At 48.6% G+C, this 19,057-nt stretch overlaps 7 protein-coding genes and 1 non-coding gene across 11 annotated transcripts; 5 read left to right on the top strand and 3 right to left on the bottom strand.

Moving 5' to 3' along the window:
- The first annotated feature begins 580 nt into the window (after nt 1-580).
- LOC9648824 (anthocyanidin 3-O-glucosyltransferase 7) lies at nt 581-2,026 on the top strand. Its single transcript, XM_024681173.1, has 2 exons — nt 581-1,078; nt 1,140-2,026. Exons 1-2 carry the CDS (start codon nt 634-636, stop codon nt 2,024-2,026), a joined length of 1,332 nt encoding a protein of 443 aa, XP_024536941.1. The 5' UTR covers nt 581-633.
- Nucleotides 2,027-2,029: 3 nt separating this feature from the next.
- Nucleotides 2,030-3,979, top strand: LOC112348533 (probable glucuronosyltransferase Os03g0107900). Its single transcript, XM_024681257.1, has 9 exons — nt 2,030-2,125; nt 2,178-2,407; nt 2,493-2,639; nt 2,717-2,781; nt 2,836-2,905; nt 2,980-3,207; nt 3,255-3,398; nt 3,466-3,601; nt 3,654-3,979. The coding sequence occupies exons 1-9, from the start codon at nt 2,047-2,049 to the stop codon at nt 3,854-3,856; spliced, it is 1,302 nt and encodes a 433-aa protein (XP_024537025.1). The 5' UTR covers nt 2,030-2,046; the 3' UTR covers nt 3,857-3,979.
- A 497-nt stretch (nt 3,980-4,476) lies between these two features.
- Nucleotides 4,477-5,881, top strand: LOC9646559 (caffeoyl-CoA O-methyltransferase 1). The gene is made up of 6 exons (XM_002976210.2): nt 4,477-4,560; nt 4,630-4,759; nt 4,859-4,938; nt 5,055-5,199; nt 5,253-5,384; nt 5,454-5,881. The coding sequence occupies exons 2-6, from the start codon at nt 4,634-4,636 to the stop codon at nt 5,745-5,747; spliced, it is 777 nt and encodes a 258-aa protein (XP_002976256.1). The 5' UTR covers nt 4,477-4,560; nt 4,630-4,633; the 3' UTR covers nt 5,748-5,881.
- Nucleotides 5,850-8,020, bottom strand: LOC9646560 (probable polygalacturonase At2g43860). The gene is made up of 4 exons (XM_002976348.2): nt 7,422-8,020; nt 6,798-7,129; nt 6,197-6,743; nt 5,850-6,141 (listed from the first exon to the last, which is right to left on the bottom strand). The coding sequence occupies exons 1-3, from the start codon at nt 8,018-8,020 to the stop codon at nt 6,265-6,267; spliced, it is 1,410 nt and encodes a 469-aa protein (XP_002976394.1). The 3' UTR covers nt 5,850-6,141; nt 6,197-6,264.
- A 59-nt stretch (nt 8,021-8,079) lies between these two features.
- TRNAQ-UUG lies at nt 8,080-8,151 on the top strand. Its single transcript has one exon. It is a non-coding gene; the product is annotated as a tRNA-Gln (tRNA).
- An 11-nt stretch (nt 8,152-8,162) lies between these two features.
- LOC9648825 (transportin-1) lies at nt 8,163-12,689 on the bottom strand. Of its 3 annotated transcripts, none has more exons than XM_002976349.2 (27): nt 12,478-12,689; nt 11,991-12,278; nt 11,767-11,934; nt 11,632-11,712; nt 11,517-11,567; nt 11,381-11,466; nt 11,263-11,329; nt 11,154-11,210; nt 11,077-11,106; nt 10,967-11,026; nt 10,790-10,906; nt 10,621-10,734; nt 10,348-10,572; nt 10,221-10,301; nt 10,103-10,174; nt 9,943-10,053; nt 9,802-9,885; nt 9,649-9,756; nt 9,495-9,596; nt 9,387-9,449; nt 9,267-9,329; nt 9,141-9,212; nt 8,957-9,081; nt 8,850-8,901; nt 8,721-8,789; nt 8,609-8,668; nt 8,163-8,546 (listed from the first exon to the last, which is right to left on the bottom strand). In XM_002976349.2, exons 1-27 carry the CDS (start codon nt 12,652-12,654, stop codon nt 8,463-8,465), a joined length of 2,667 nt encoding a protein of 888 aa, XP_002976395.1. In that variant the 5' UTR covers nt 12,655-12,689; the 3' UTR covers nt 8,163-8,462. The 3 variants fall into 3 exon arrangements, with proteins under 3 accessions (XP_002976395.1, XP_024536970.1, XP_024536968.1); XM_024681202.1 differs by having other exon boundaries at nt 9,267-9,332; XM_024681200.1 differs by having other exon boundaries at nt 11,632-11,934.
- A 112-nt stretch (nt 12,690-12,801) lies between these two features.
- Nucleotides 12,802-14,301, bottom strand: LOC9648826. Its single transcript, XM_002976350.2, has 10 exons — nt 14,204-14,301; nt 14,024-14,137; nt 13,860-13,955; nt 13,682-13,766; nt 13,506-13,630; nt 13,416-13,440; nt 13,284-13,367; nt 13,192-13,221; nt 13,028-13,136; nt 12,802-12,965 (listed from the first exon to the last, which is right to left on the bottom strand). Exons 2-10 carry the CDS (start codon nt 14,114-14,116, stop codon nt 12,902-12,904), a joined length of 711 nt encoding a protein of 236 aa, XP_002976396.1. The 5' UTR covers nt 14,117-14,137; nt 14,204-14,301; the 3' UTR covers nt 12,802-12,901.
- Nucleotides 14,302-14,402: 101 nt separating this feature from the next.
- LOC9648827 (protein MODIFIER OF SNC1 1) lies at nt 14,403-18,898 on the top strand. Of its 2 annotated transcripts, none has more exons than XM_024681198.1 (10): nt 14,403-14,826; nt 14,890-14,957; nt 15,018-15,089; nt 15,141-15,185; nt 15,260-15,740; nt 15,794-15,890; nt 15,944-16,003; nt 16,055-17,037; nt 17,101-18,612; nt 18,702-18,898. In XM_024681198.1, exons 2-9 carry the CDS (start codon nt 14,941-14,943, stop codon nt 18,610-18,612), a joined length of 3,267 nt encoding a protein of 1,088 aa, XP_024536966.1. In that variant the 5' UTR covers nt 14,403-14,826; nt 14,890-14,940; the 3' UTR covers nt 18,702-18,898. The 2 variants fall into 2 exon arrangements, with proteins under 2 accessions (XP_024536966.1, XP_024536967.1); XM_024681199.1 differs by having other exon boundaries at nt 15,797-15,890.
- The last annotated feature ends 159 nt before the right edge of the window (nt 18,899-19,057 follow it).

Here is a 19,057-nt window from a genome sequence, read left to right on the forward strand (position 1 = left end):
TGTAAAAACTTCTACTTTGACTTTAGTTGACCGAGAAAGCTCGTTCACTTAAATGGTGAAACTTATCCTTCTATAGCTTCCATGGCGTGTTATACAAAGACGTGAGTTTGTTTGTGGAGTTTTCCAAAAACCTGATCAAGAAACTCAGCACCTTTGCTTGAGAAACTTTTCCTAATGTTTGAGAAAACTTAGCTCGAGTATGAAAGCTTACACTCCTCTGGACACAAAACCTCAAGAGGCCGCGGAACAAAGAGAAACGTCTTGCCTGATAAATCTGTCAAGAACATCGAGAGAGCAGGAGCGAGCAGCTCAAATTCAGGGTCGCATGAATCACGAAGGAAGTAGCTTCCATCCCCTGCAATTCAATCGAAACACAACTTGTCAAGGTTTACAAAGCTTGTCCGGCTCGGCTTTCGATCCACGAAGTTCAACCGGTCACAACACCCAAGCCCTGTTTCCTGCCTGGCTGGGACGATAACATCTTCCTCACACCAAGGAGTGTATCTCCTCGCTGTAGCATCCACAACATACCTATAACATCCAAAACAAGATAACTGTTTCTGTAAACATGTAACAAAAAGTCGTACCTCTTGTTTCTGTGGCCAAGTTTTGAGCAGATCTGGTACTCTTCAAATGCCGCGAGTTCACGCTGCTGTGTTGCCATCCCGAGGTGCCGGACATCTCAACCCGATGCTCGAGCTATGCCGGCGAATTGTCCACTGCGGATTCAGTGTAAGCTTCCTGATTCCAGAAAACTGTCCCTACATCCCCACCAGCGAGGAGCAGCAAGAGGGCGAGAGCTTTCACCTCGTGTTCTTCTCGATGCCGAAGGAAGAAATCCCCAACAACAACATGTTTATGTCCCCGGAGATGCTCCACTTCGTCAAGCCAGCGCTGGAAGCTCTAGAACCCCCGGCACAGGTGCTTATCTCGAGCGCATTCATGGGATGGTCCCAAGATCTGGCCGACTCTCTCGGCATTCCTCGAGTCGCCTTGTGGCCTTCCAACGCGGCCAACGAAGTCATTGCTACTTATCTCCCTCGACTCATCGCTGAAAGATACGTTCTTCCTGCCCAAGGTGAGCAAAAGTTAGCGAAGAACACCATCGCTATAAGGAAACTTACGTTTTTTTTTTCCAGAAGTTGGCGATTGCAAGGACGATGAGAAGCTCATCACTTTCATTCCCGGACTTCCACCACTCCGCCCGACCCAACTCCCGGTTTGCTACCAAAACGACTCGATCGACGCGCGTATGCAAGCAGTGGCTATAGCGCGGCTTCCACAGGCGGTTTGCGTTCTCGTCAACACGATCGAGGAGCTGGAAATAGAAGTGGTGAGAGCACGGCAGCAAACTCTACGTTCGTACCTTCCAGTCGGGCCTCTCATACGACAGAAGCCCATCGTCAACCATCGCTACAAACGCGAGGCCGCAGCGTGCATGGAGTGGCTGGAGAAACAAGCTCCACACTCGGTGCTCTACATAGCGTTTGGCAGCGTCTTTGGCCTCGCGGTGGAAGAGGTCGCGAAGATCGCCGACGCTGTGGAAGAAACTAGTCAGCCAGTGCTATGGGCGATGCGAAGAAACTTTGCTACCAACGCACCTGGAGGATTCTTCGAGGAGCTCGCGGCGAGGATAACTGGAGGAGGGCGAGGATTGCTCGTGGAATGGGCGCCACAGCAGCTCATACTGCCGCATTCTTCCGTGGGAGCGTTCCTCACGCACTGTGGATGGAATTCCACGCTCGAGGCGCTGGCGGCGGGCGTGCCGACGCTGTGCTGGCCGGTAGCGGCGGAGCAAAACTGGAACGCGATGGTACTGACCGAGGAGTGGAAGATCGGGGTGAATGTGAGCGGCGGAGAGATCGCCGGCGCAATTAGAGCGGTGATGAGCGACGAGATCGGCAGCGGCATGAGAGCGCGAGCGAGATCGCTGCGAGAGAGCATCGGTGATGGCGGCAGCTCCGCGAGAAATCTCCACTCCTTCGCGCTAGCCCTAAAAGCAGAGCGTGAGAATGAAGAACCCTAGAACTTTTAAAATTTTAGGGCATGGGGAGCTCATCGCGTGGCGCTTGTTCTTCGTCCTCAGCGGTGCGCTACCTGGGTGTCGTCGTCGCCAGCGTCTTGTGTAAGAAGGATCCTCCATTCATTGGCCAGATCTTAGCTTCTGGAGCTCGCAGGCACGAGATTGTTCTTGTTCGAGGCTCGCGATCGCTGCGGGACGAGCAGTGACGTAAGAAGGAAGAATGTAGGCGAATTTGAGTGGCCGGAGCTCGGCTATGGATCGCATCTGGCTCTACGCATCTATGTCTACCAGGAATCGGAAGTTCCAGGGCTGAAAGAACTCCTTTCCGGCCGTGACAACAAGATTTCTCCGGAAGATTGTCTCAAAGGTCAATATGGAACACAGGTATGGAAAGAAGAAAGGAAGAACACTACACTCTTTTTTTTAACTCTTTTGTTCTAGAATAAAAGCTTGCTTTTACTCTTTCCAGGTGAAAATCCACAAGCTTTTGCTGGAGTCGAGGTATAGGACTCTCGACAAAGACGACGCCGATTTTTTCTTTGTTCCTACGTATGTGAAGTGCGTGCGAATGAAGGGTGGTTTGAGTGACAAAGAGATTGATTCCAAGTTCATACAGGCAGGTACTATACTTCTCTTTTGCTTCTCCGGATTTCGAGAGAGAACTTGACTTGACAAGACAATTTTTTGTTCCAGATTGTTACTCAAATGCCATACTTTCGCCGCTCCGGTGGTCGGGATCACGTCTTTGTATTTCCCAGGTGACTAAGAGTTTCTTTTTGACGGGAGTTTTGGATTTCTTTCTTTTTTGACAGTGGAATTGGAGCTCACATTTTCAAGCACTGGCCAGTCTACCTGAATCGATCTATCTTTCTCACTCCAGAAGTACGTGACGTGCTGATCTCCTTTTCCTTTTCTGGTCTAGGAGAGCTTACTTACAACAACTTCTTCAAAGACAGGGTGATAGAACGGATAAGCGCGAAACGAGTGCTTTCAACACTTGGAAAGACGTGATTATCCCAGGCAACATCGACAACGACATACTTCTCCAAGGCTCGGCCATACAGCAGTTTATCAAGCCGCTACCTCTGGCCAAGAGGAATTACCTCGCTAACTACTTTGGACGTGCACAGAACAAAACTGGACGCCTCAAGCTTTTGAAGCTCGCGAAATTGTACCCCGACGAGGTAGGCCTCTCTCCATAAGATGGTTTCTCATTCCACTTCTCTTTCAGCTAGAGGCGCCGGACTTAACATTCTCAGCCTCATCCAAGCTTGAGCGAAAGGAATACTTCCGCCACCTTCGCAATGCCAAGTTTTGCTTGTCACCGCGTGGAGAGTCGTCATGGACGCTGCGCTTCTTCGAGTCCTTTTTTGTGGTGCGTTTCGGTTTAGTATCTTCTAAAGCGACCTGATCTTCTGGGATTCTTTCTATTAAAAAACCAGGAGTGCGTTCCAGTGATTCTCTCCGACAGAATCGAGCTCCCTTTCCAGAACGTCCTGGACTACAGGAAATTCTCGATCAAGTGGCCGAGCAGCCGAACCGACGAGCAGCTCCTGGACTATCTTCGCTCCATTCCAGGTAGACACAAACATTTCCAGTCGATCTCTCGCAAGCTAAGTTTATCTTCCAGACTATGAGATCGAGGCGATGATCTCTCGCGGCCGGAGCGTCCGGTGCCTGTGGCTCTACGTTGGAGAGTCGCACGCTTGCTCGGCAATGACGGGAATCTTGTGGGAACTCCAACGCAAGTCCAGGCGTTTTCATCAATCGCAAGACACGTTTTGGCTTCACAACCAAACTCTAGTGGACGAGGATCTCAATGCGATCAAGTAACATACAGAAAAATAGAGTAAGACCTGAAAAAAGATTAGAAAACTTGGCCCAACTAATAATCCAGCTACCCTTCCGGTCAGCTCATTCGCATCAGATTAAAAGGTTTTTTAACTTTTCTCATTCTTTCATGTTGTAGCACTGTTTGTTTGCTTGATCACAGCGTGCTTGAATTGATCGGGTCCCTATATGGTCTGGGCACTAGCTTCCAAACGTCAATAAACGTGGTCCGGTAAACCTTGACTTTCTCTTTGTTGGGCGCGTTGACCAGGCGCTGAATATGTTTGACCGGTTTCGTTTCGGGTAGCCTGACCGATCGGTGAGCGTGTGTTTGGTAGAGCCAACTTTTTAATTATTTTCTCTCGCTTGGTTGGATTGCTAAATTGTCATTTCTCTTTTTTCTTTTGCATTTCTAGTAGTTGTTTTTTGTTCTTTTTCTCATGTTTACTTATTTTCATTTGTTTTTTGTTTTCCGTTTTTTAGCTTTGATTGCCACGTTTCGTCATACCTTCTCACTCCGACTTGTGAATGTCTGTGTTGTCCTCGTCAGCGTTTGTGTGCTCTTTCACTGCCACTATTAAAGGCGGCTTCTTTTGCTAGTTTCCTCCAGCAGCGGTCTTTCGTTGTTCTCCCATTCACCCCCATTTTCGCGAGTCTTCTCCAGGCTTCCATCTCTTCTCTTCGAATCGAGAAGCCGCTCGCTCAAGGTGGGAAGAAAGCCAGATTGCACTGATCGATTCCCCAATCGCTAAAGCTCTCTGCTGTTCGAATTCCAGAAGGATGGGAGGAGTCGATGTTGCCGCTGTCGTGAGCAGTGTGGAAGTGTCGAGCGACAATGCCAACAAGGCCGGGAAGCACTCGCAAGTCGGGCACAAGAGCGTCCTCAAGAGCGACAAGTTGTATCAGGTACCTGGCCAAAGTTTTAGATGATTAGCGATCGAGCGAGCGAGCGAAGGACGAGCAAGCCAGCAGCATTCTTACTTCTTTTTTGGTATCTCCGTGCAGTACATCCTTGACACCAGCGTCTATCCTCGGGAGCCGGCTCCTTTGAAAGGACTGCGAGAGATGACAGCCCACCATCCCTGGTAAATACCACATGAAGCTCATCCGTACCTCTAGATAGATCGAGATTCGAGATATCTGTTCTTCGATATTCAAAGTCTTCGCCCTTCTCACGTCCGGAGCTTCCCCCATTTTGCAGGAATTTGATGACCACTTCGCCGGACGAGGGCCAGTTCCTCATGTTCTTGCTCAAGATGATGAACGCCAAGAAGACAATGGAGATTGGAGTCTACACTGGTTACTCTCTTCTCAGCACGGCTCTGGCTCTGCCGGAAGATGGAACGGTAAAATCTTAGAAAGTATAACCAGCCATACCTGTGCTGACGCGGATGCACAGGTGCTAGCCATGGACATCAACAGGAAGAACTTTGAGCTCGGCTACCCGTACATGGTGGAAGCCGGCGTGGCTCACAAGATCGATTTCAGGGAAGGACCCGCCCTCGCAGCTCTGGACGAGATGCTCAAAGACGTAAGCTTTCAATACAACTTTTCTTTATCTTACCTTGAACCAACGACAATGCTGACACTTTCCTCGCAGGAGGCGAATCATGGCGCATTCGACTTCATCTTTGTGGATGCTGACAAGGACAATTACTTGAACTACCACAAGAGGTTGATCTCTTTGGTTAAAGTCGGAGGCGTGATCGGCTACGATAACACCCTGTGGAACGGCTCAGTGGTTGCCGAAGAGGACGAACCCATGCCCAAGTACGTCAAATACTACAAGGACTTCGTCATCGAGGTGAACAAGGCTCTCGCTGCCGACTCGCGTATCGAAATCACCCAGGTCCCGATCAGCGACGGGATCACACTGTGTCGGCGCCTCAACTAGATATAGCCAGAACTGAGATATAAGAGAATGATGAAACTGTATAGTGGAAAATTACCGGGGTCTCGAGGAAAAATCCAGACAACGCGGAAGAGTGCTCTGGAATCGATAAAGACTGATTCTTTTTTAGTAGTCAATCAAAGTGTTCAGGGAATCTATGTGCCTTGGTTGAAAGGTCGAATTCTGGGTGGGGTAATAGCTTTTCTCTGATATTCCTGAGAAACTTGGACCCCACCGTCTGCTAGTGCTTGCTTCTCGTCCACTCTACGCTTTCCGAAGTTGAGGATATGATCGTTCCCTCGACGGGGTTGTTCCAACGACCCCCGCTCACGAGTTACGATTAAAGAAATTGTCTTTCAGAGTGACTCTAGTGCGCACGATATATAGCATACGTATGCTGAGAAAAACAAGAAGTCGCGTAAGGAAAGAGACCGAACAGAAAGGCAGCTTACTTGTAACAAAGCTATTTCACAAACAGCTCGGCCGGCAGAAGACTGTGATGCCAGCTGACGTCTGCTGGCTATGCGCTGGATGTGAAGTTACTCATCCAGAGGCGTCCGATAGTCCTTGGCTCGAAATCCACAGGCAGATCCCAATCTTCCACCCCACTTCTTTCCCAGTGCAAGTTCACGTCCTTCACAGTAACTTCATGTACGTGCTTCATGAAAACGCCGGCAGTTCGATGATGTACGAGGCCTTGACAACCTGGTCTATAATCGTGGAGGCCGCCCGGGTAGTCCGTGATCCTGCCCAGCCTCACAGAAACATTAGAAAGCTCCAATCTATTCAGCACTCCTCCGTCCGAGCCGGCCAAGAAAATACCATTTTCTGCTGAAGAGGAAATGTTGATAAACCTGACGCTGTCGATCGTGCCCACACTCGTTGAGAGGTTCCGAGGACAAGCTGTGACATAGATTGGTTCTGCTCTTCCCCACCATAAAGGGTCGTACAAGCGAGTGCTTAGTACAATATTGGAGAATGTTACATTGAAAATATTCCCTGCAATGAGAGCTAAAAGGTGAGGATGAGGATAACGTTTTCTAAAAGCCATACCTTTGTCACGTAACTGTACTCCAAGTCCTCTGTGAGACTCCACGATAGTGATGCTGTCGAAGTAAAGACCATCAAGATCATGGTAAGTTTCGCTGCCGATCTTCACCGCGCAAGATTTGCTTCTGATCCAGGAGTTCGTCACGCTTACATTAGATACTGGTCCCGCGATGCTCTTGACAACAATTCCATCGTCGGCGGTGTCCAAGCGGCAGTTTGTGATGTACGTGTTGTTGGAACCATCTATGTCGATGCCATCGTTGTTGGGCGTGTTAAAATCTCCATACAGGGTGATATCATGGATGTAAATCCCGCTCGAGTTGGCAACATGGAGGCTGAGACAATCACGAGACAATCAAAGAATTTAGTAAAAGCCAATTTTATCAAAAACTAAAAAGAATCAAACTATGGACGACAGCATGAAAGCTTATCAAACTAGACAATACCAGTGTTATCAAACACTAGAAAGAATCAACCATGGAAGAAAGCATGAAAGCTGATCAAACTAGAAAATACCAGTTCTCTACAAGGAATCAAACCATGGAAGAAAAAAATTACCAGTCTATATACACTAGAAAGAATTAAACCATGGAAGAAAGCATGAAAGTGTATCAAACTAGAAGATACCTCCAGTAAGCTGGCTGCCTTAGATGGATGTTCCACACGCGAACGTTCTCGCAATTCACGAATCCTAGCAAGCGAGGCCGGCATTCATCGCCAATGCACGCACCCGTCGTGTTCCAGCTGACCATAACGTTCTTGCGCGACCAAAACCTGGAAACAAACTCGAGCCCCCGGCCATCGATGATTCCCCCGCCTGTGACGCTCACATTCACGGCATTCTCGGCCGCTAGAACATACCAGCGCGACCTCTCGCGCGGATAATCCTCCTGCCGGGAGCTGCCAAGGATAATCGCTCCGGGATCGATGACCACAGCCATATTGGAGGCGAGGAACACAGCTCCGGTGAGATATTTCCCTGGAGGAAAATGCAGGCTCGACGCGCGCGCCTTCCAGGCGCAGTAGTCGATCGCCGACTGGATCGCCGACGTATCGATCGTCTTTCCATCCGCCACGGCGCCGAAATCCAGCACATTGCACACCCACCTGTGGCCATGATCGAGAAGAAGAGGGAAATTCCTGGCGCTGCTACTAGAGATCGCGCATTGAGATTGAGACGAGAGAAAGATCGCCGCGAAGAGGATCACAATGCCAGAAATCCCCATACCCTAAAACAGAGTGGATAAACCCTAGAAACCTAGTATTGTAACATACCATGACTAATGGTCCCATAGTCTAGTGGTTACGACATTGGACTTTGAATCCAAGAGCCCGAGTTCGAATCTCGGTGGGACCTCTAACTAAGACTTCCCTCCAAAAATTTTAGTGTCTTACATAAATCTTTGCTTCTTTTTTACAAAACAAAACTCCGCTCTTCTCTTCTCTCCTCTCCCTTTCTCCACTCAAAAAAAAAAAAAAAAGGCTTGCTTTGGTAGTCTCTCCTTATTCAAACATCTCTCTCGCTGTCTCTCTCTTTTTTTTCTTTGCGTAAAGCTGCTAAAAAAAACGTCACGAGTGGGAGGTGGAAGCACAAAAACCAGGCCTTTTTTCACTCCAGACCCCGCAGAATAAAGATCAATGTGGAAACCTGTGATTTGCCGTGATTTGTCACAAGCCGTACCTTCTTTTCAGCTTTTCTTGGGTGCCAGGATCGAGGTAACTGAAGTACTGCTCCCAGGATCCACCAAGCATCTGCGTCCGAGTTTGTGTGTCAGGCATCATCGCCACAGTTACAAGAGTTTCTCCAATCAAACCTGCTTGAATCCGTGTAGGACTTGTGTTATCTCGGAGCGTAGCTCGGCACTTCGAATTTCCTGTTCATTGAAGTTAGCACTAGAGCATGCTGCATTGAAACACGAGACTTACATGCCAGCTACCGATGGCTTCGCATATAGACCCAAAGTATTTTGCAGCACCCCCGGGATTCAGCCTTACCTGGAAATAAAACATCATATGAGAACTCATTAGAAAGCCAAAAAGGAAAAAAAATGTTACCATTGCACAAAGTCCTCGGAAAGCGTCCTCTTTTTCAATATCGTCGCGGACCCTGTGTCACAAACATCATGAGCGCGTGAAGATCAGCATTGCAACTCAAAGCATACATGGCTAACGATTGGCACCAAATCTTCATAAAGTGATCAATGTGTGGAGCAACGAGCTCGGGACAAACCCAACCCAGTCTTCCAAGGGTAATCGCACTGTTCTCCAGCATCGATTTGTTGACGTTCTGGTAACACAAGCTTCCAGCTAGAACCCAAGCCGACAAAGAGAATGAAGTGGAGGTACCTCAACACTCGAAAGTATGGGCACCAGGCAACTGATGACACCCATCACAATAGGAGCAATCTCTTTTCCAACCTGCAAAAGAACATTTGACGTGCAATTTAATTCATGAGGATATATAGTCGTTACCTTGATTGCAATTTCGCCTATCGCCCAGCACGCATTGTTAGATACAGAAACATGTTCAACGTCCTGCTTTAAGACAAGTCAAAATATTTCTCATATGCAGCCGAAAGATTGAATACCAACCAGTTGCCTTGCTGCAAGACTGAGGAAATCACCCATCCTCGGTTGGAGGTGACCAGCACAAGCCTGCCAAAAAGCATTAGTATCAGAATCGATTACTCTTTAGCACACCTTTGCAAGATCTCCCAAAAGCGCAAGTGCACTTTGACGAACTTCTGGTGCTTCGTCGCCGCAGCAATAAAACAAGAGATCTCTGAGATCACTTCTCACAACCTATAAACACAACAGACATCAGAATGTATGCAAATTTATTATATAAACATACCAAGCTCTCCATGTTGCTTCCCAGACCTTCAGCTAAACCAGAAAGTAGATCGAGTGAGCACACGATGAATTCCTTGTCATATTGCACACCGGCCCTTCCAGGATCAGCCTGCAAAAACGCATGTTAAACAAAATCAAAACCGTAAAAGCTCACCTTCGCAACTTCCTGCGTGCGAATAACTCGAATACATCTGGCAAAAATCGGTTCTGCGTACTGCGCAAATCCAGAGCCTAATGCCTACATCAATGTGAAAATTTAGGCCAATAACGACGATAACCAAAGAAAAAAACATACCTGTGCGATGGACGTAAAACATTCTAGAAGTGGAAATAGATCTTTGTCATTATCGGCGAGCTGTTGCCATTTTGCTATCAATGGTGGCATCAGTATATTGAGATACTTGGGCTGAAAAGGTTGTAGATTTTGTAAGTGTTAGAAAAACTGGGAAGCAAACCTCATTAAGGTCTCCACCCACTGCATCTGCTAGCGTTCCGATGGCATCGTACAAAATTCGTAGGTTACGGCGCTATAAATTTTGAATCATTAGTGATTGGAGACATAAGATAGTATACCTGGTATTTACTAAAAGCAAACATAAGATGTTGTAGAATGACTTCAAGATGATGTTGAAGAATAACTTCTTCTGCCGCTTCCTGAAGTGCGTGGAAGTTAAGTTCGATCAGTAACAAAGAAGCTTACTTCTTCAAGCGTAGCAAACGCGGAGCAGGCTGCTTCTTGTACTTGTTTGTTGGTGCCAATGACTTGTCGAAGTAGTCCCGTTAAAACACTATCGAACTGTTGGAGACCATTTGTTTCACTTGCTGCCTGGACTATCCATTTGCTATAACGAGACAGTGTCCAACAGGTGATCCCTCTGACCAAAGGATGCTTGTCTTCCAGAAGTGGTGTAAGGAATGCAATCATCTAATAGAAAAGTGTAAGAATTAATAAAAGGCAGACAAGGTAAGTTACCTGAGGAAGGTGTGGAAGGAGACCATTTATACAGCCTTGAGCAACAGCTCCTAGAGCCAAAACTGCTGCCTCGCGATCTTTCCATTTATCATCCGACGAATTCGATAGTCTTGCCTGACATGCAAAAGAAACAAGCAATGCATTCATGCTCTAGAACTTATGCATTTACCTCTACTAGGGGCATGAGGAGAGGTAAAATATCGTCGCCAAATAATGTCGATAGAGTGTCCAGTCCAGCGGCACTGCACTTGCGCAAATTCCACGAACTTATAATTTCATCCGTGTCCTACAAAAAAGTGATCGCAATTAAATAAATTTAAAGAACAGAATGCTTCATCAGAGCTACCTCATCATCATCAGTTTCATTTCCATGAACTCGTGATTGATGAAATCTAGGCTTTAAGTTCTGCAATCCAAAAAAATAAACGTTATATATTCCAACCTCAAATCCACTACCTGCTCCGAGTCGGGTACGCTTTCATCGTCCTGAAAGAAAGAGCAAGTTAGATAAAATAAATGGAAGTGCAAAATACCTGAGAGTCGAGCAGAGCTTCATCATCATCTGCATATATCATATTTGTTAGAAGAACCTGGAAAAAACTATCAGCAAAACCACAAATTTCTAATGGAAATCCAGCATACTCCAATTAGTCGAGGTAGGGCGTCTCTTAAAAGTTCCAAAGGTAGCTGTGCTTCACAAAATGCCGTCCTACGAAAAACAGCACCTCAGGTATCTCACGAAAGCCATGCAGCAGCGTACCAGAACTCACATGACCCTAGCGCTACTTCTGGATCTGGATCATTGTTTGCTTGTAACATATATTCAATTACACTTTTCATGTGAGGCTGCCAACAAATATTAGCATACACAACTTAACAGAGTCAACAATTCTTACCCGGAGAATTTCTGCATCCATCTCCAACAAACGAACGAGCGCCGCACACACCTTGCATGTAAAACTGAAATTATCACTCACTGTTTCAATATCACAAGCAAACGGAACTACTAACCAATTTCCTCACTTCAGGCGCAGGATCGTTGGAAAGCGTAAAAAGACCTTGAAGGTAGTTATCCATGTTAACAAAGAGTGCCTGAAACAGCTCAGCGTATGAGCAGCAAGAAGAAAACAAAACCTCACTTCTTACCTGGGGCATGAAATTAATAAATTGGTTCACCGCGCCCAGCGCAAGCTTTCTTAGCGTTACGTGAGACGACGAGAAGAACTTCAGCAGCCGCGGAATAAACACATCAGACGGTTTCTGTGCTAGTCCTGGGACAACTTGGTCTAGTTGATCGGCGGCATCCTCACAAATCTAAGAGAAAACAGACAAAGAGAAGAATGATATTGGCAGTGGCAGCTTAAAAGTACCTTAGACAATGCGTCAAGCGCTCCTTCCATGTGGTTATAATCGTTGCTCTCGAGGCACTCTAGAATCCCTTGGAACAACTCGGGCCACGTCTGGAGCTGGCCTTCCTGGATGATCACACTCACGACGGTCCCGACGGTGGCACGTAGTTCCCTGTTTGGAGATCCAAGTCGAGGAAGAAGCTCCGACTTGATATATTGCTGGTAGACGCCAGGGAGACGTTTGTAGGACGATTTTAAGTTGTTTTTCAGTAGCAATCCAGCGCTCTGTCGGACTACCACTGATTGTCCCTGGGAAGAAAAAAAAAAAGAAAATGGCGATGAGCACAGCACACAGACGAGCTTAGAAGTTTTAGGGCACAAAGAATTCACTCGGCATTTTGGGAGGAGCTATAGAGATCGCTAGAAGAGCAAAACCAAGCCATTGCCTAGCAATGCGCAGAATCGAAGCAAAGAGTCATGCAAAAAAAGAGGATTGGAGCGCGCTTACCTCGCTGCGGCAGAGGATGAAGACGAGGTAATTGTTGAAATCCGGGACCTGGCTGCAGCGCTGGAGCTGCTCGAAAATCCGCGCCTGGTCGGCGTTGGGCCGCTTGCCCTCCTGGAGCAGCGCGCAGATTTCGTTGACGCCCTCCTCCCGCGGCTGCCATGGCGATCTTTGATCCATGGGGGCGCCGTCGCGACGCGAGCCCTAAATCCCTGCCCCGAGCACCAAGCGCGAAGCTCTCACTAGACCGAGCTGGAAGAGATTTGTCCTGCTGAGGTTAAACCCTACTTCCCTCCCTTTGCTCATGTCATACGGACGATATTCCAAAACACAAAAAAAATTATCATACACCAAAACAATAGCATCCACTAGAACCTAAGTATTAGAAAGAATCGAAGAATGTGCCAGCGAAAGAGTTCTCCCGTGATCACGACTGGATGACGAGGCCCACGTATATGGCAGCACACAAGAACGCTAGCGAAACAAATCCCCTGGGAAGAAAAAAAAACGATTTTTTTTGGTGGCGTCGATCTAGAAACTTTGGAAAGCTTACCAGATCACTCCCCAAGCGAGCCCATTGCACGGGCAGCAAACGCAAACTTCAGAGAACTTCTCGGCGTCGCTGGTGTTTACTCTTCTCGAGATGAGATCGTCGTAGATATCTGGAGGAGATCATGTAGATTGATCAAGCCTTCGAAACATACGAGCGCTACGTACCGTAAACGGAGAACATACAGTTCATAACTCCTGGATGGAAAAAGGATTCCAAGGCGTTATATCTCGACTAGATCAAGCTTGAGCTCGCTTACCAATGAAGAGAATCACGTATCGCAGAAGGTGAACGCTTGTGGTTTCTTGCAATACCCAGATGATCGCCAGGAAAATGATAAAACCTGCGAAGCTTGTGTCAGTCGAGAAGCAAAAGATTCTAATGGTTTTACCGAGGCTGAGAAATCGAAGGAACCACTGCTCCAGTCGAGTTGGACATGCAAGAACGAAAAAATGAGCTATGGAGCATTCGAAAAGCTTACATTTTTTGCGTAGATGACGAGAACGAAGAGGAGAGAACCACCGAGAATGGCTGCCGCGACTCGAGTAGCAATGCGATTCGTGGCCATCAAAATAAATGCCATTCCCCAGAATGAGGATCCGAGATCTGCGTGAAACGACCATCAAACCAGAGAAACTTGGGAAGAACTTAACTTACATCCGGCAGGAAGAATGAGCCATTGACTTCCACCTCGCGTACGAGTCACTCCCCCTTCGTTGAGATTAACTTCGATGCCTTCTACCTGGGAAAAGAAAAAAAACATGGAAGAAGGAAAAGCTTGGATCATCCATCGCGAGCACGAAAGTGACGCTAGGAAAGGATCGTGAGAGCTTACATGGCCGCAAGTGAGCTTACACGCAATCGCGTGAGACGCTTCGTGAAGATACACGGTGATGAGCTTGAATGGTGTCACTAGTGGCGTCCGCCATAGCTGCAAACAAGAAGAACAAGCAAGAACTTATAGACAAGAAGAAAATCCTTCCTTTCGATCGACAATACCGCAAGAATCGCCACGGCAAAGACGCCGATCGTCACCACAAATGTGACTTGCCGGCGATTGCAGCAGCTCCGCAGCTCCCAATCCCAATCCATTGGCGCTCCCGCGAGATCCTCCTATCTCTCGGATTATCAGACCCCGATTATCGATCGATGATATCAGCGATCGCACAGCAGCATCACCTCAAGAGCTTGGATTCGCGGATCGCGATCGCGTGCTTGGCCGCCGCCGCGTCCATTTGACCCAGCCTCCAATCGACCAGACCATCGAAATATTTTTCTTCCACCGCGCAGTGGCTCCCCGCGCGGGGAAAGAACAACACGCACCACCGCGACCCACCTTTAACTTAAAACTTTAATACAATTTAACACAGTAGCCCTAATCTCCCCCTTTCTCTCTCTCTCTTCCTTCTCTCTCCAGCAGTAAAACGAAGGGCAGGCCTTTCTTTTCCATCGCCGGTGGATTTTCAGCGCGGCGCCATCGCCGTCTCCTCGCCCTAGAGCCATCGCCGCGCCCCTGGTCTGTATCTCTCGCATTCGATCGGCCGTAGGGTATAGCAGCGATCCCATTTCTCGTTACCCTAGTTCCTCATTTCCGCACATTGAAAGAACAGGTGTTTTTTTTTTGTTTCTTCGTCTTCTTTTTTCTTCCCTTTTTTCCTCTGAGGTGCCCGTAGCTTATAGTTTCTTTGCTCGCCGTGCGGGCTTTCCAGAGGTATAGATTTTATTAGGGCTTTGTGATTCAATCTCGATGGTGGAAGTTTTACTGTAAGCCAACGCTCCTGGGGTGACATTCATGTTGTCTGGTATGTGGAAATTTCGAATTTGTTTGTTCGTCCGTATGACTTTTGAGTCGGCTCTTCTTTCAGGAAGTCTTCTCTTTAAAGAAACTGAATTGCTAGTCGCTCAACTCGGAAGCCATGATCACAGAGCGCAGGTAAGTCTTTTTGCGTTTCTTGATACGATGGCGAATGATTTTTTTTGTGAATTCTTCCAGGGGAGTTCGGAGGGGCATGACAGTGCTCGGCAAAATTCCGGTGCCGAGGCCTGTCAATCTTCCAAGCCAGAGGTATGTTTTTGAAAGCAAGTAACGGGCTCAAGTAAGTCATGTTGGATACAGGCTAGAAAATCGAGGACTCGATCCGAACGTGGAGATAGTGCCAAGGTAGCGATGTTTTCTTTTCTTTTCTCGCAAGGCTTTAGACTTTATAAATTTTTTCTCATGTTTTTTTAATGTAGAGGAACTGTTACGTGGGGTAACGCTGCTCGTTCTCCTCCGACTTCGACAAACAACTGGGGTGGTGGTAACGGTTCACAGCCATCATCGCCACCAGTGAGTGCTGGTGCATGGGGATCCAAGCCTGCATCAGCATGGGGGCCGAACTCTACACGACCATCTTCCGCTGGCTCCACAAGACCATCATCCGCGGGAGGTGCGCATCCTTCGTCTAGTGTGCTTCGACCTGCGTCTGCCGGGGGTAGGCATCCACAAGAGCTAGCTCGTCCATCTTCAGCTGGGAACCAAGACCTTCCTCCACAGAATGCCTGGGGTCCTGCAAATCGTCCTTCCACTTCTTCAGGAACACAAGCTAGCAGTCAGCCTTCGAATTCACGCCCACGGAGCGCCGAGGCGAGGCCGAACGGTCGAGTGTCTCTTCTGACTTCTGAGCTCGCACGTAATGGTCCGCAGCCATGGGGGCCTTCGGCATCACGGAAATCGGTTCGTAGCTTCTACACCGTTTGCTACTCACCATCCACGTATAATTCTTACAGCAGGACGAGGTGCCTCAGCCGTCCCGTTTTACTCTCACGACTGGAGATTTTCCTACGCTTGGGTCCGAAAAGAATCCAAATCTTCGACCACAGCAGCGTAAGCGTAATCAAGTTTTGTGTCTTTGTTTGCTGATTGATTCTGTTATTCAGGAGAACGTCCTGAGCACGTAGACGAACGTCCTGAAGAAAGACCACCTTCGCATCAGTATGGTACGCGTGTTTCTACATTTTCTTGCTTACTAAGGAAATTGATTGCTATAGATGATGGTTATCCTGGACAAGGTCCACGCTTCAATGACCACCCGGAGGGTGCCAACGGCTGGGGTCGGGGTCCTTTCAGAGGGCCTCCCGGGCCTGGTATGGAAGGAGGATATGGAATGCCGTCGAATAGCTGGCGTCGGGAGCCACCACCCGATGGCGAAGACCACTGGCCTCCAAGTGGACCATACGGACCTCCCAGGTTCCCAAATCCAGAGTTTCTTCATCAAAGGTTTGGTCCGAGCCCTCCAGCTTCCTACGGTCAGCCCGGTGATGGCTATGGTCCTCCACCGTTCATGAGGCCAATGAATCCGGAACGTCCTGGTTTCGGTCCGGGAATGTTTCCAGGGCATTACGATGGGTACTACGGCTATCCTCCAAGTTACAACATGGATGAGAGAGAAATGATGATGTGGGGAGGACCAGGAGGATATGGCGGTTTTCATCCTGATTTTCCCAGGCATCCAATGGGACCAAGGCCCCGTCATATGCCGAACCATGCAGTCTTTGAAAAGGATGGGGAAGGCTTTCATTCGGAGTTCAGAGGTGGTGGAAAGATGAAAGAAGGAGACAATGGGGAGTTCAGGAGAGAACCAGTGAACAAGGCTGCAAACGATGCAAAGAGGTCCACGATGCATCCTCCCAAGGCTGAACCAGTAGTTCCGGACGTGGCCATCCTAAAAAAGCCACAGCCTATCAAGGAAAAGCAAGAGGATGGAGACTCAGTTGACGCACCTCGCATTGCTGACAAAAAGGAAGAAATCATTAAAGCTGAGGCTGTGGCTCCTCCATCCGAGCCTACTGAAACAACCGCAGGTGTTCTTGGAAAGGGCCCTGTTACCATAGTTGACGAGAAGCACGGCGAACAGGTGCTTAAAGATGGTGTCAAGTCAAAGCCCAAGACAGCTGCGGCCCACGAGTCCGAAAAGGAGTGGAGGCCTAAGCTTCATGCGACGGATTTGAACGTTTATGATTACGAGGCTCAGGTATCCTACAAGCCTTTATTTTAATGACGTGAAACTTATTTCGTTTTGTCTTTTTTCTTTCAGCGTGCAAAGATGAAAGAAATTGCTGCTCAAAGAGCAGAACAGCTTCAGAAAGAAGAGGAAGAGCGAATCAAAGAACAGAAAGCAAAGGCAATGGCTAAGCTTGAGGAGCTTAATAGGCGTTCAACAGGCGCTCCTACTGATACTACTGATACGCCAGTTGAAGCGAAGGCTTCAGGAGTAAGTAGTAAGCCCGAGCATGGAAAGCGAGGTGGCAAAGGAAGCAGAGCAAGAAAAGAGAGGTCGAAAGGGCAGTCCAAGAAAGACGTGAACGTGAATGCCGCTGAAACTCCACCACCTCCGAAAACAGACGCCGTGGAAACTCCGGTACGAGATGGGCGAGATGACGTAGTCCAAGACGGCGGAGCAGCCCAAAGCCCGAGACAAGATGCCCGGGTCCAAAGTCCGAAGCAAGAGAACCGGCTCCAAAGTCCGAGACAAGATGGCCGAGCTCAAGAAGCCCGAGTTCAGAGTCCTGCCGCGCAGGAAGAGGTTCCGGCCGAAGAAAGAAACGCGACAAAAGGGAATGGTGGCAGAAGGCTTCCGAGGAAGCCAAAGAGGATATCGTCCAAGTCCCAGGACGTACGAGTTAGCGACAAGCAGCATGGAGCTGAGAATATGATCTGGGCGCCTGTGCGTAGTGCTCCCGACCAGCCGCAGCAGCTTCCGCCTCCGCCACCACCAGGGCCACAGCCACAGCCACAGGCTTCCAAGCAGCACCAGGCTCCGGCTTCTCGTCCCCACGACAAGGAACGAGAGCGGCACGAGAGGTCCGAGAGGCACGAAAGGTCTGAGAGGTCCGAGAGGTCCGAGAGGCACGAGAGGCACGAGAGGCCCGAGAGACATGAAAGGCCCGAGAGACACGACAGGTCCGAGAGGCACAGAGACAACGGCATGGTTTATCAGCAGAAGTCAGGAAACGGCGGCGGTAGGCAAGGCCACGATCATCATCCTCAGCCGCAAGACAAAGCAACAGTTCATGCGGAAGGCGGTGGTGGCGGTGGTGCTGCTGCTGGAGGTGGTGGTCATCAGAGGCCACAGTCGGCTGGCTCCAGGTTTGGGCATAGAGAGCGACCATTCTCGTCTGAGAGCGGTCATCACCATAACAAGTCTCAGTATCAGCCAGTACCACAGCAGCAGCAGCAGCAAAACAATCCCCAGCAGCATCATCAGCAGCAAAACCATCTCCAGCAGCAGCAGAACCCGCAGAACCAGCAGAACCATCAGCAGCAAAACCATCACCAGCAGCAGCATCGATCCGGAAAACCCGAGCATGGAAATAATTCCAACTGGGGAAGTGGCGGTGGTGGTGGTGGTGGTGGCGGTGGCGTCGGTGGTGGCGGTGGTGGCGGTGGCGTCGGTGGGGGCGGTGGCGGTGGCGGTGGTGGTGGAAGGCGAGGTCGGTTTGGACGTGCAGGGATGAGGTCGGTGGTGGACATGGGAGGCAGGGTCGAGAAGCAGAGGATGGTGATCGATGCAACCGGCGGAGCTCTTCCAAATCAAGTTGCTGGCTGAGTAAGCGCCTCTATCTCTCTCGATCTTTATCTTCATCTCGCTTTTTTTTTTTTTTCTTGTTCTTGATGATTCTTCTTTTGCTTTGATAGGAACTGGATTGTCGGTGCCGTATCCTATCCGCGAACGATTGTCACTGGGATTGGTTACTCAGCATTGGATGGAGAGGTTTTTAAAGCAAAAAGTTTTTTCGTTCGTTCGGTCGTTGTTTGTAGCCTTTGCTCTGCCAAGAAATGAGAAAGTGGAAATGAGAAAGTGATTCCTAGCTTAATAGCTATAAAGTTTACTACTTCGCTTCTAGTTGGGCAATATGATCTTAAACATGTAATACTAAACTCGAAAAGCGCTGGACTTTTAACGCGTGGCGACAGCTATCTTCATTCCCCAGACAGCGTAACACGTGTCCAAAATGCTGGACGCCATGCACAATCAACACGTAGGCCACACT

The sequence above is a fragment of the Selaginella moellendorffii genome, unplaced genomic scaffold (assembly GCF_000143415.4).
Source record: "Selaginella moellendorffii unplaced genomic scaffold, v1.0 SELMOscaffold_30, whole genome shotgun sequence".
NCBI lineage: Eukaryota > Viridiplantae > Streptophyta > Lycopodiopsida > Selaginellales > Selaginellaceae > Selaginella > Selaginella moellendorffii.